General features: G+C 36.8%; 1 protein-coding gene across 2 annotated transcripts in view; it reads right to left on the bottom strand.

Moving 5' to 3' along the window:
* The window catches only part of TLL1 (tolloid like 1), a 212914-nt gene that overhangs the window by 85831 nt on the left and 113932 nt on the right, over window positions 1-13151 (bottom strand). For both annotated transcript variants that reach the window (XM_059174740.1, XM_059174750.1), the window contains one exon: window positions 6399-6523. In XM_059174740.1, the coding sequence (XP_059030723.1) occupies window positions 6399-6523 (125 nt within the window). The remainder of the gene's footprint in view (window positions 1-6398; window positions 6524-13151) is intronic.

Here is a 13151-nt window from a genome sequence, read left to right as displayed (position 1 = left end):
CTACTTTCCTCACCAAATGTCTGTAATATCCACCCAACACCAAAGACTGAGAACTTTCCTTTCTCCATATTCTATAGGAGAACATTTATAATTTTATTAAGGCTAAGGAAAACACAGATAGAGATGAACAATAATTTCTACTTCATAAATCTGTTCACAAAGAATCTTGACAAATTCTAGATTAGGGGAAGAAATACAACTGTATCTAATCAACTTAATACTAACTTAATTAACCTATATTTAAATCCCTTAAACTTTTAAATATAATAAGCAAAATATAGGTTTATAATTATTTTTAAAATTATGAAATAAGAAGTTAAATGATTTTAAGATGAGGAAATGTTAAAAAGAACACTAAATCATCTGAGAGATAATGTGAGATTAATTACTGAAGTATTTTAAAGTACATTTCAATAGTAACTGCCTAGCCAAGTCTGAATCATCCTTTAAAATGAAACATAAACACCAACTCCAAGGAGCCTTCCTCCTGCAGTGTGCAGCCCAAGGTAGGCATCTCTATTCTAGAAGTTCTCTAGCATCCTTTAAGGATGAAATATACTTCCTAACCAAATGATGTTGTCTGCATGATGCCCCAGAGGCTCAGATATTCATGTGTGTAGTCTGTGCTTCCTTTTCTGGGGCCATAACATCTGGAACGGTGCCTTTCACGTGTTAACAGTGACTCATTCATTCACACAGAAACAACTATTTATTGAGCATTTAATTTACACCAGATTCAGAAAACCATGAAGGAAAACTCAACTCCAATCCCACAGAAGCTTCTACACTCCAGTGTGGGAAATGCCAAATTACTAATGATTATAGGAGTAAGACACAAAGACCAGGATCCAACGAAGCATTTGCCATGTGGAGTCCTGGGAGACAAGGAAGTCTTTAAGTAGGAGCCGAATCCTAAATATGGCTAGAATTGAACTGGGAGGCAGTTAGGAGCATTCTGACTGGAGGAAGAGACAGGAGGCAAGCATACCATGATGACTGGAGCTAAATGAATTGGAGGTGAGATCTAGACTGCAGGGGTAATACCTAGAGAAAAGACTCAGGGAAGAGACAAGAAAAATATTTGAAATGACCTAATGGAAAGGAGATTAGCCTTTATCCTAAAAATAAGCAAAATGAGCTTTGCATATTCAAAAGCCACTTAACAGCAGCATGCCCAGAGAACTAAAGAGATATAAGAATATGGACAAGAGGTGAATAAGAGGCATTTCAACAATTCAGACAAAAGATGAGGCTCCCAGGACCAGGAGATTCACTGTAGGAATGCAAGATTCCAAGAAGGCAGTAGGACTGATTAGCTGGAGAAAATGAGGGAGGAATGAGGTGAGAATGTCCTCCAGAGTTCTGGCTTGGGCTGCCAGATGATCTATGTCTGGTACCATCCACTGAACTAGGGAAAGTTTACAGGGAGATGAATAAAGGAGACCATGAATAATTGGGGAGGAAATGGCAAAATTACCATTTTTTGCATGTGGACAATATTTTAGCCAAGAATTGTATGTGTAAAAAAGCACATGTAGAAAGTATATTCTGTCAGGAATCTCAGAAAATTATCAGGAACCAAGAGATTAATGCTGTAGGTAACTAATAAGAACATTATTTCAATTGTAAAAGTGAAGTTAATGAAAAAAGTGTTTAAAGGAATGTAAAGTTTCTAGTATTCAGACCCCATGCACACTGAAACTGGCCTTCCATCCCTAAAGTGTCCACACAAATGTGCATCCATGGACATCCATGGACCACACACGTACTATATATGTAGTAACACTGAAAACTTTTAAATTTGTGAACATAGACTGTACATGTGTTCATGTGTGAATACACATACACTTTTATGTAATAAGGAAGACTCTAATCCTCAGATGCCCTTTTATTTTTAGATATTTTATTTTGTATTTTCTCTAATTTTATTATGTTACTTGATATATTTACTGGGGAAAATTTACTGGAGAATATTAGGATTGATGGTTGACGAAGTACTAAGTAAGCAAAAAGTTCATGGGACTACAGAAAAACCAGTTTAAGAGAAACTGCAAATATAGACCAGTGACTATACCAGGGGAAGAGTTAAACTAAGCAGTTCAGAAATCAGAAAGGAAAGTAAATCCTAAAATTAGATCAAATAGAAAAAAATACATTTAAAAAATGAGAGTCACAAGAAAAACAGGGCCTCCTAAGAGAGAACAATAGTACACACTACTAATGTGTACTATTGAAGAAAAAATATCCACTATGAAGAGAAAAATATCCACTTCAACTTGGACATTCTCAAAAAGATCTCCTAAACAGTGTGGAGATTCCTTAAGAAATTAAAAATAGAGCTTCCCTAACACCCTGCAATTGCACTACTGGGTATTTACCCCAAAGATACAGATGTAATGAAAAGAAGAGCCATCTGTACCCCAGTGTTCATAGCAGCAATGGCCTCGGTCACTAAACTGTGGAAGGAACCAAAATGCCCTTCAACGGATGAATAGATAAGGAAGATGTGGTCCCTATACACTATGGAGTATTATGCCTCCATCAGAAAGGATGAATACCCAACTTTTGTAGCAACATGGACAAGACTGGAAGAGATTATGCTGAGTGAAATAAGTCAAGCAGAGAGAGTCAATTATCATATGGTTTCACTTATTTGTGGAGAGTAAGAAATAAATGGAGGACATGGGGAAATGGAGAGGAGAAAAGAGTCGAGGGAAATTGGAAGGGGAGGTGAACCATGAGAGACTATGGACTCTGAAAAACAATCTGAGGGTTTTGAAGGGGTGGGGGGTGGGAAGTTGGCTGAGGCTGGTGGTGGGTATTAAGGAAGGCACGTTTTGCATGGAGCACTGAGTGTGGTGCATAAGCAATGAATTCTGGTACACTGCAAAGAAATTTTTTAAAAAAGCAAACTGCTTTAACTTTTTTTTTTTATGCCTTTACTGGCATAAAAGGACGATGGAGACCTGGAGACGGTAATGATGACCTGTTCTCCATCTTTGCTTGGGGGAGAATCCTGACAGTATGTAGGATGCAAGAGATTATAATGGCAGACAGGTAAAGCAGCATTAGTGGGTATCCTTTTAGATGACTTAATGCTAAAAAGACCTGAAAGCTGTGGGAAGGACACAGGACTGGCTTTCAGACAGCACTGTCCAGAAATCTATTCAATCCCAGGGCTGGGCAGCTTTCCCTTTTTTTCCCTTCCTTCTTTCTGGGATGTGGTCTGGCAATGAATAATGGGGTTTTAGTCAGAAGAGTGCCAGGACTGTAAAGGATCATATTCTTTCTTTATATTAGCAGTGCATAAGGATATATCTCTTGACTGTTCCTAAAAGAACAAGAAATGGCAATGAAAATAATTCTAAACTAAAAGAAACATTTTCATGCCATCACCTTAAAAACAACTTTATTCCTATATGGAGTTTTTCATGATGAGTATGCACCAACTGTACAATGAGTAATTCAGATTTCCCATACAAATTTAATTTATATATTTGGCATATAAAATAGGTAACTATAATAATGGATTACAAGGGTGCCTGGGTGGCTCAGTGGGTTGGGCCGCTGCCTTCGGCTCAGGTCATGATCTCAGGGTCCTGGGATCGAGTCCCGCATCGGGCTCTCTGCTCAGCGGAGAGCCTGCTTCCCTCTCTCTCTCTGTCTGCCTCTCCATCTACTTGTGATTTCTCTCTGTCAAATAAATAAATAAAGTCTTTAAAAAATAAATAATAATGGATTACAAGATGTTTGCCAGCCAGAAAGTATCATAAAAATTAGCAGTTTATATTGTTTCAAGGGAATTAAAAATGCATGCATTTTAATGCTGCTCATCTTCTGATAGATAAAAACAATTTCCTATATTATTAATGGAAAGGCAACAATATCTGCAGTCTGCTTATTACTAGCCTATTAGAAACCTGCCCTTTTGGACTCAAGGCCCCACTTATCATAGACCATAAAAGCTATAACCTTAAATATTTAAGTTTGAACCAGGTCGCTATTCCTTTCAAGATTAAACACTTAAGGAATATCTCTATAAAATGCAGATCCAAAACAGCTTGGAGAGTAAACTGATAAGAAATAAAGAATTAGAGTGATATAACCGAATACCTCTGATTGGTCCTATTCATTAGCAATTTCTAACAAAAGAAAACAATAAGGCAAACTTCAAGGGACTATGCAATTTTACAACTCTCCTTTCACTATTAAAACCAAGACACAACCAGATTTCATTTTATAAACCCCTACACTCTTCCTAGATGATTCTCAAATAAGTCACACTATTCACACTTCCATGTACATTTATCAGTCTTTCACATCATTCCATTAATGTTCTTGGAGCTACTGGTAAACCTACTGCATTAGTGTAACTTAAGTTTATTTGTCCTATATTTCTACAAATATCAATAATACTCCTCACTGTAAAGAAATGAAGAATGGTAAATTCACAACCATATACAGGGCTCAAGGCTCAAAGCTAAGGACTTCACACACACACACACACACACACACACACGCACACAAATGGTTCAGAGGGAGAGAGAAGGAAACAAAGAGCAAAAGATGGAAAAAAGAGAGAAAGGGAGGGACCTCTTTGGTGGGCATTAAAATGTCCAAGATAGAAAAAATAAACCATTCTTAAAGATTTAGTGAACTAAAACTTTAGATACTTTTATTTTTTAAAAATACATATTTATATGTCTTAGCTCTCTCTTACTTCATCATGCAAGTAAATAAGCAACTTTCTTTTTTTTTTTTTTTTTTAGTTTTCCAAACTAGCTTTTATTTTTTTTTTCTTTCAATATAATTTTTTATTTTTTATAAACATATATTTTTATCCCCAGGGGTACAGGTCTGTGAATCACCAGGTTTACACACTTCACAGCACTCACCAAAACACATACCCTCCCCAATGTCCATAATACCACCCCCTTCTCCCAAACCCCCTCCCCCCAACAACCCTCAGTTTGTTTTGTGAGGAAGTGGTGATGCAAAATAAGCAACTTTCTTATATTGCTTTAAAAACACAAGGTACCTTTTACATTGATGATGGTACCTTCATAAATATGGTTTTACTGTATTAACAAACCAATGTATATATTATATATTATAACTGTTTCAAGTAAGAAAACAGTCTGTTTATGTATTTATATAAATAAAGCCTCAAGTGAAAACTTATATGTATTTTTCCATTAGTAACTTAAATATTTAAGAGTTATAGACTGAAAATTATAGTTTCATAAGTTTGATTACTTTTCTGATTCCTACTGACTGATCTTCTTATAATTCATTGTTAGAAATGCATGTCTAGTGTGTTTTTAAATGAGATATAAATATATATGGATATATCTACCTATCTATCTATCTATATATATATATATACACATACACACACACATGTACTGAGAGAGACAGACAAAATGGCTTTCTATGCGAATTATTTACTTAGTTGCTATTAATCATACAATCCTCCACCAAATCTTCTTTCAAAGTTAAAAAGTATAATATATTCAGTACTGCCAGAAATTAGCCAAGAATCACTCAATTCTTTTGTCATAGCCGTGCCATTTATTTATAAATACATCCTTCCTGTGGAAATTTAGATTTAAAAAAAAAATAAATACTACACATACATGGGTAATTTACAAACATATGTGAACAAAAATTTGGGGGAAATCTGTGCTAACCAAAGTAAAACATATTTTTTGATATGTGTTATTTCAAGGAATTTTGACTATGTAGGAGGTGCACAGAATATGCACCATTTCCAATTTGAGAGCAGACTCCTTTTTTTCTTTTTTGGACCAGTATGTCACTGGTGTTCCCTTGGAACAGTCTTACTAAGAACTTCCTTTAATCTCTTTTTCATAACTTTAGCCAGTAGCAAAACATATGGTAACTCACTAGCAACACTGTTAGAACTCCTTTTTTGCATCAACGTTATACATTCCAACTAATAAAATTTTAATTTATATATCATTAATGGTGGCACTTGCAAGAAAAAGATCATTTCAGTCCTCAATTCTGAAGTTGAAATAAAGGATATTATTTTTATTTTGGCAAGAAAACTGAACATTTGACTATGAAATCCTGCAACTATTAAATAACAACTATCAGACAATCGTGCTTTTTGCTCTTTTACTTGTTAAAAGAAAAAAAAATGCTAACCCTGTTTGAAAAAAATACTATACTTGCTTAAATTTGATTTCTAGCAATTTGTTTTTAATTATATCAATGAGTGTTCCAGAGTTCTCTCATTTCATTTTATGATTACTGACTTTGAACCAAATACATCACTTGCCAGCACAAGTAAACAGTTCAGTGAATTGTGACTTATTCATCTGGAAGAACACAATCAGGCACAATTATGGTTCTGTTTTTGTATGGTGCAATACCTGGACATCTATACAGCTTTCTTGCCTGTGCAATATCTCCTTTGCTTAAACGGGTTCGCTGACCGATTGCAGGACGTATGCCATTATCATCACGAGAGGGGAGAATAGTATCCAGAAACATCCCCCTGAAAAAAATCATAAGCAAGCCACACATAAGTCACCAAATTAAGTCACATACATTCCTTATAAGATTATTTTTTTTCAGACTCACATAAGTTAAAGGGAAAATACAACTCAAATAGTGTGCCAGACTTTCAAAACATGTTTATCAAAGTAGAAAAAAAATAATTGGGGTTAAATTCTACATCTAGAATAAAGGCAATGATGAAATTCACTTTTACTTAGAAATCATTTTAAAAATCTAGAATTCTCTATAGTCCCCTATCAAGTACACCATGGCTTTTGTTTTAGGCTCTTAAACAAATCTAAGAACCCCTTGGATTACTAAATTGTAAAACAATCTTCCTCATAGAAGCCTATTTTTTAAGGGCAACCTACAATACATATTTTTGAGGTTACCAAAATTATAAAAGTCAAACAAAATGTATGTTATTTTTTAGTTTAATTGTTAATTTAACCTATATAGTCTTAGAAGTCCAAATATTACAGTATGTTAAGAGAACAGGAAAAAAGAGTATAAATTTTAGAAAGAACAGTTAAAAGCAAAACAGTTTTTTTGACACACACACACAGAATAAAATTTTCACAGTAAAATTAAGAAGAAGAAAAAAAAATTATCAGTGGCAAAGTCCTGATAATGCTAAGCTGGAGAAACCAAGTTGTGAGATACCTAAGGTTGTGATCATGTTTCTTAATCTTCAAAACTAGAAATTGTGAAAGTAATGCATTAAAGATAAAGTCTTAATTTTTCAATGAATATCAACATTTATAACTCTAAAGGAAGAACTGAGCTTAAACGTTAAAAGGATTGGGAAACTATTTCAGTGAAAAGAAAGATAAGGATTTAAAAAAAAAAAGAAGAAGAAGTAGCTTTCTGTAAAAGTATTTGAAATTAAGGAGAACCCTCTTCCACTGTTGGTGGGAATGCAAGTTGGTGCAGCCTCTTTGGAGAATAGTGTGGAGATTCCTCAAGAAATTAAAAATAGAGCTTCCCTATGACCCTGCCATTGCACTCCTGGGTATTTACCCCAAAGATACAGATGTAGTGAAAAGAAGGGCCATCTGTACCCCAATGTTTATAGCAGCAATGGCCACAGTCACCAAACTCTGGAAAGAACCAAGATGCCCTTCAACAGACGAATGGATAAGGAAGATGTGGTCCATATACACTATGGAGTATTATGCCTCCATCAGAAAGGACGAATACCCAACTTTTGTAGCAATATGGACAGGACTGGAAGAGATTATGCTGAGTGAAATAAGTCAAGCAGAGAGAGTCAATTATCATATGGTTTCACTTATTTGTGGAGCATAACAAATAGCATGGAGGACATGGGGAGTTAGAGAGGAGAAGGGAGTTGGGGGAAATTGGAAGGGGAGGTGAACCATGAGAGATTATGGACTCTGAAAAACAATCTGAGGGTTTTGAAGGGGCGGGGGTGGGATGTCGGGATACCAGGTGGTGGGTATTATAGAGGGCACGCTTTGCATGGAGCACTGGATGTGGTGCAAAAATAATGAATACTGTTATGCTGAAAATAAATAAAAAAGAAATTTTTAAAAAAAGAAATAAAATTTTAAAAAATCTTTTAAACTAGGATGAAAGGCATGATACTCCTTCCCAAATGTTTAATGAATAAATTGTATTTAGACTACAAGTTAAAAAAAACATTTTCCAGGGTGCCTGGGTGGCTCAGTGGGTTAAGCCTCTGCCTTCAGCTCAGGTCATGGTTTCAGGTTCCTGGAATCAAGCCTAGAATCAGGTTCTCTGCACAGCAGGGAGTCTGCTTCCCTCTCTTCCTCTGTCTGCCTCTCTGCCTACTTGTGATCTCTCTCTCTCTCTGTCAAATAAATAAATAAAATCTTAAAAAAAGAGAGAGAGAGAGAACATTTCCTTCCATTAGGAAATACTTTCTAAATACTGTTATAGGTCTTTATTTGTAGCCAGTAATAAAAGATACACTATGATTCTCTCATTTTAATGTAGGGCAAGAGACATTAAACAAAAGATTGAGTACTGAGATAGTAACAGGTACTATGGAGAAAAAGAAGTGAAGATGGACATTGATTATCCACGGATGGAGTAGCTTTTAAATAGAGTGATCAAAGAAAAACTCGCTTGGAAACTGACATTTTGGCCAAACATGAAGAAAGTGAAGGTGAGGGCACTGTGAGTAAATAGGAGTAGAGAATTCCAGAAAGAAAAAATAGGAAATCCAACTGCTCAGAGATGGGAGGATCCTTAAAGTGTTTGAGTGTCATACAGAGCATGTGACTTTTAGCCTAAGGAAAACTGTTACCATCTGGAAGGTGGCAAACAGATGAGTGACATGATCTATGAGTGCTTTGTGACTAACCTCTCTGGCTCCTAGGTAAGGGTAGTGATCTTTAGATAAAACCTGGATAACACAAATATAGAATGGAATTCCTTATAAATCTAAGTATCTACTGAACTCCACATGCATCTTTCTTGAGATAAAGGGAGGGAGGGGAACTAATGACTTGTGGGAGTAGACCAGCAAAAGTGAGAGGTTGCCCATACTTGATAAGATGCAACTCCAACTAGGTCAATGCAATGGAAGGAAAAGTTGAGCTATAAAATAGGGCAATACTGAGAAAAGCCATTTTCAACTATGCTTCATAAATCAACAGATATATTAATTAGGTAAGCCCAAATTAATGAAGGGTTACTGTGGAGGCCGAGAAAAATTAAGGCCATCCCAACTCAGGTTTAGCCTTAGCCTAAGTACAGCCATCTTAGCCCCGGCAGCCATCTCAGACCCATATGCCCAAGGACTGAACTTTCAATAGATTGAAGCTAGGGAGCTGCTCTGCTACGTAGGAAACCCCAACCCAGAAGCAAGTCGTCTACAAATGGTTTAGCCCTAGGTTCCCCATAAATGGGCGTTGCGTGACAGGCGAGGTGGCACCCCCTTTCCAGCCACACCCCATTTTCAGGGATGAGAGGGCTCTCCACACCGGACCCCAGTCCCGACATGAAGCAGGGCACACTATGCCACATGGGGCACATGCAGTGGCCCGCCGGTGGGGACGGCAGGGGACCAGCTATCTGGAGCCATCCAAGGCCAACCGAGGCTCCACAGGACTGCCATATTGTTCCACCTGGGTAGGATTCTGACTTAGAGGTGTTCAGTCATAATCCCACAGATGGTAGCTTTGCTCCATTGGCTCCTCAGCCAAGCTGCCTTGGGGGACCAAGAACCCCCTGGTGACCACTTAAGGGGACTCTAACCTCCTGAAAAAGTGGGGGACTCAAACCCTCTGGTGACTGCTTAGGGGGACTCAAGCCCCCCTGGGGGGGAGCGACGTCTCCCAAGACCACCAGTCGATGGGCCGCCACGTGTCCATTTGGGCCAATGACTGACCTAGTCTACCCAGATACAAGTTGGAATTCCTACCGGTAAAAGTGCAGATTGGAGCTCCTAAAGTATGTGCGCAAATAGATAAAAATGAGTGTACTCACCAGGCGGTGCAAGACCCTCCAGGTTGGGTCCTGGGAGTCTCCCAGATCTCGGTGGAACCTCCAAATGTTATACCCAAGTTTTCACGTCTGAGAGACCACCAAGAAGCCAACACCAATGCAATCACATGAGGGTTTATTCGACAAGCTTATGCTTGGGCCTAAGTATACCCGACACAGCTGAGTAGGGACTTGGACCCTGAGCTTAGTTAAGGCAGCGATATTTCTGGGTTCCTGCTACTAGAGCAGGGTGGGGATTCCTGTTACTAAAGCAGGGTGGGGATTTCTGGAACCAAAGCCGGGTGGGGCTTCCTGTTACTAAAGCAGGGTGGGGGTCTCTGGAACTAAAGCAGGGTGGGGGTTCTTGTTACTAAACTAAAGTAGGGAAAAGTTCAGCCCTTGGGCATGGGGGTCTGAGATGGCTGCCAGAATTAAGATGGCTGTAGTTATGCTAAGGCTTAACCTGAGGTGAGATGGCCTTAATTTTTCTCGGCCTCCACAGTTACCATTTCTGCAGTACTTCAGTACAAACAAATAATCATTATTTTTTAATTCTAAAAACAGATTTGTAATCTTTAAAAGGTTCATTTTTTTCCAGTTTTTAAAACAGTTCAATTTTAAAAGGTCAAGGACATCTTGACAGATATATTCAAACTCAGACAATAGAATGATGAATTTTGACTCCTCTCTACTGAGGTAACTTCTCTTCCATTCAGAAGGGGTCAATCACCCTTTATTTTGTTCTTCCTTTGTGGTCAGGAAGTTAACAATTCTTTCCCTCCACATCCAGGCCATTAAGCAATACAGACTCTTCCTGAATATCCTCAGTGAGGCACTATCAATAGTCCAGTGACAGATTACAAAGGGCTTCACTTACTAATCTTCATTTATTCTACCCACATTAGAAGAGTGAATTAGCTAGATTTCTTTAATAGCTTTGTAAAACTTTGCAATTCTTTCATTAAAGAAAAATGGGCAATCCCAGTTAGCAAGCCTCTAGTTACAAATTACCCATGCATACAAAGGCCATATATATCTAGCCCTGTTCTTCCTAAAAGTAAGTACCTAAATCTGCTGATGGATGAAATCCATGAAGACAGCTAAAACGTTTTATAGACCCCCTGGGTTCAGAATAGAAGAAAACATAAAATTGCAAATACTTGCATTAACAGAATGAAGGACAAAAAACACATGTTCATCTAATTAATGTAGGAAAAGCATTTGACAAAATTCGAACACCTTTCATGATGAAAATCTTTTAACAAACTAGGAATAGAAGGAAACTGTCTCCACATAATAAAGACCATAAATAAAAAGCCAACAGAAAACATCGTTCTCAGTGCTGAAAAACTGAACGTTTTTCATCTAAGATCATGAACAAGACAGAAATCTTTGCTCTTACTGTTTCTACTCAACATAGTATTGAAAGTTGTAGCCAGAACAATTAGGCAAGGAAAAGAAGTAAAAGACATCTAAATAGGAAAGAAAGAATTAAAATCATTTCTCTTTGCAGATTATGTAATCTTATATGTAGAAAACCCTAAAGAAAGCACACCAAAAAAGTGAGAACTAATAAACAGATTTAACAAAGTTGTAGAATTCAAAATCAAGACATAAGGGGTGCCTGGATGGCTCAGTCAGTTAAGCATCTGCCTTCAGCTCAAGTAATGATCCCAGGGTCCTGGGATCGAGCCCAATGTGTGGCTTCCTGCTCAGTGGGAACCTGCTTCTCCCTCTCCTCCCTGCTATGCTCTCTCTTGCTATTTCTGTCACTATCTGTCTCTCTCTCTCAAATAAGTAAATAAAAATAAAATCTCTAAAAAAAATTCAACACAGAATAGCAATGAATATTCTGAAAAGGAAATTAAGAAAAACAATTCCATTACAATAGCATTAAAAAGAATAAAGTACTTAGGAATAAACCCAATCAAAAAGGTGAAAGATTTGTACACTAAAAGCTACAAAACATTGCTGAAATTAAAGAAGACACAAATAAATGGAAAGATATTCCATTGCTTATGGATTAGACAGCTTAGTTTGTTCAGATGTCCACACTACTCGAAATGATCTACAGGTCCAGCTCAATCTCTATCAAAATCCCAATGGCATTTATCACAGAAATTTAAAAAGTCCTAAAATTCATAGGGAATCTCACAGAACCTCAAACAGACAAAAATTTTTGAAAAAGAACAAAGTTAAAAGACCCACACATCCTGATTTCAAAATACATTACTAAACTAATCAAAACAGTGTGATACTGGTATAAAGACAGACCTAGAAAACAGAAAAGGAATTTCAGAAGTAAACCCTAGTGAATATCATAGATCATTTTCAACAAGGGCTCCAAAACTACTCAGTGGGAAAAAAAACAATCTTTTCACCAAATGAGGTTGGAAAACTATACAGCCATGTGCAAAAGAATGAAGTTAGACAATTATTTTAGCTAGATACAAAAATTTACTCAGAACATTTTAAGACCTAAACACAAACGCCAAAATTATAAAACTCTTACATAAAAACAGAGGAAAAGCTTCATGATATTGGATCTGGCAATGATTACTTGGATATGACACCAAAGCACAATTAACAAAAGCAAAAATAGGTGAGTGGAACTGTATCAAATTAAAAAGCTACTATGCAGCAAAGATGAAAAAATTGCTAAGTATGTATGTAAGAAGGAGACAGAATATAGACAAAAATACTAGAACTCAACAACAAAAAATTAAATAATATGACTTTTAAGTGGGCAAAAGATTTGAATAGACATTTCTCCAAAGATGATACACAAATGACCAGAAAGCACATGAAAAGATGTTCAACATCGTTAACCATCAGAGAATGCAAATCAAAACCACAATAAAACATCATGCCATACCCATTAGGATGGCTACTATTTGAAAAAAAAAAATAAATAAAAGGAAAAGGAGAAATAAGAAACAGAAAACAATACATGTTAGTAAGGATATTGAATAATTGGAGCACTTGTCACTGCTGTGGGATTGTGAAGTGGTACAGTAACTACAAAAAGCATCATGGAGTTTCTTCAAGAACTTAAAAATAGAACCATCATATGGCACATACCATTTCTGGGTATATGTGCAAAATAACTGAAAACAGGGTCTGGGAAAGAGATTTGCATACCCATATTCATA

This window comes from Mustela lutreola, chromosome 1 (genome assembly GCF_030435805.1).
Source record: "Mustela lutreola isolate mMusLut2 chromosome 1, mMusLut2.pri, whole genome shotgun sequence".
Taxonomy (NCBI): Eukaryota; Metazoa; Chordata; class Mammalia; order Carnivora; family Mustelidae; genus Mustela; species Mustela lutreola.
This window is presented reverse-complemented; position numbering and strand designations above follow the sequence as displayed.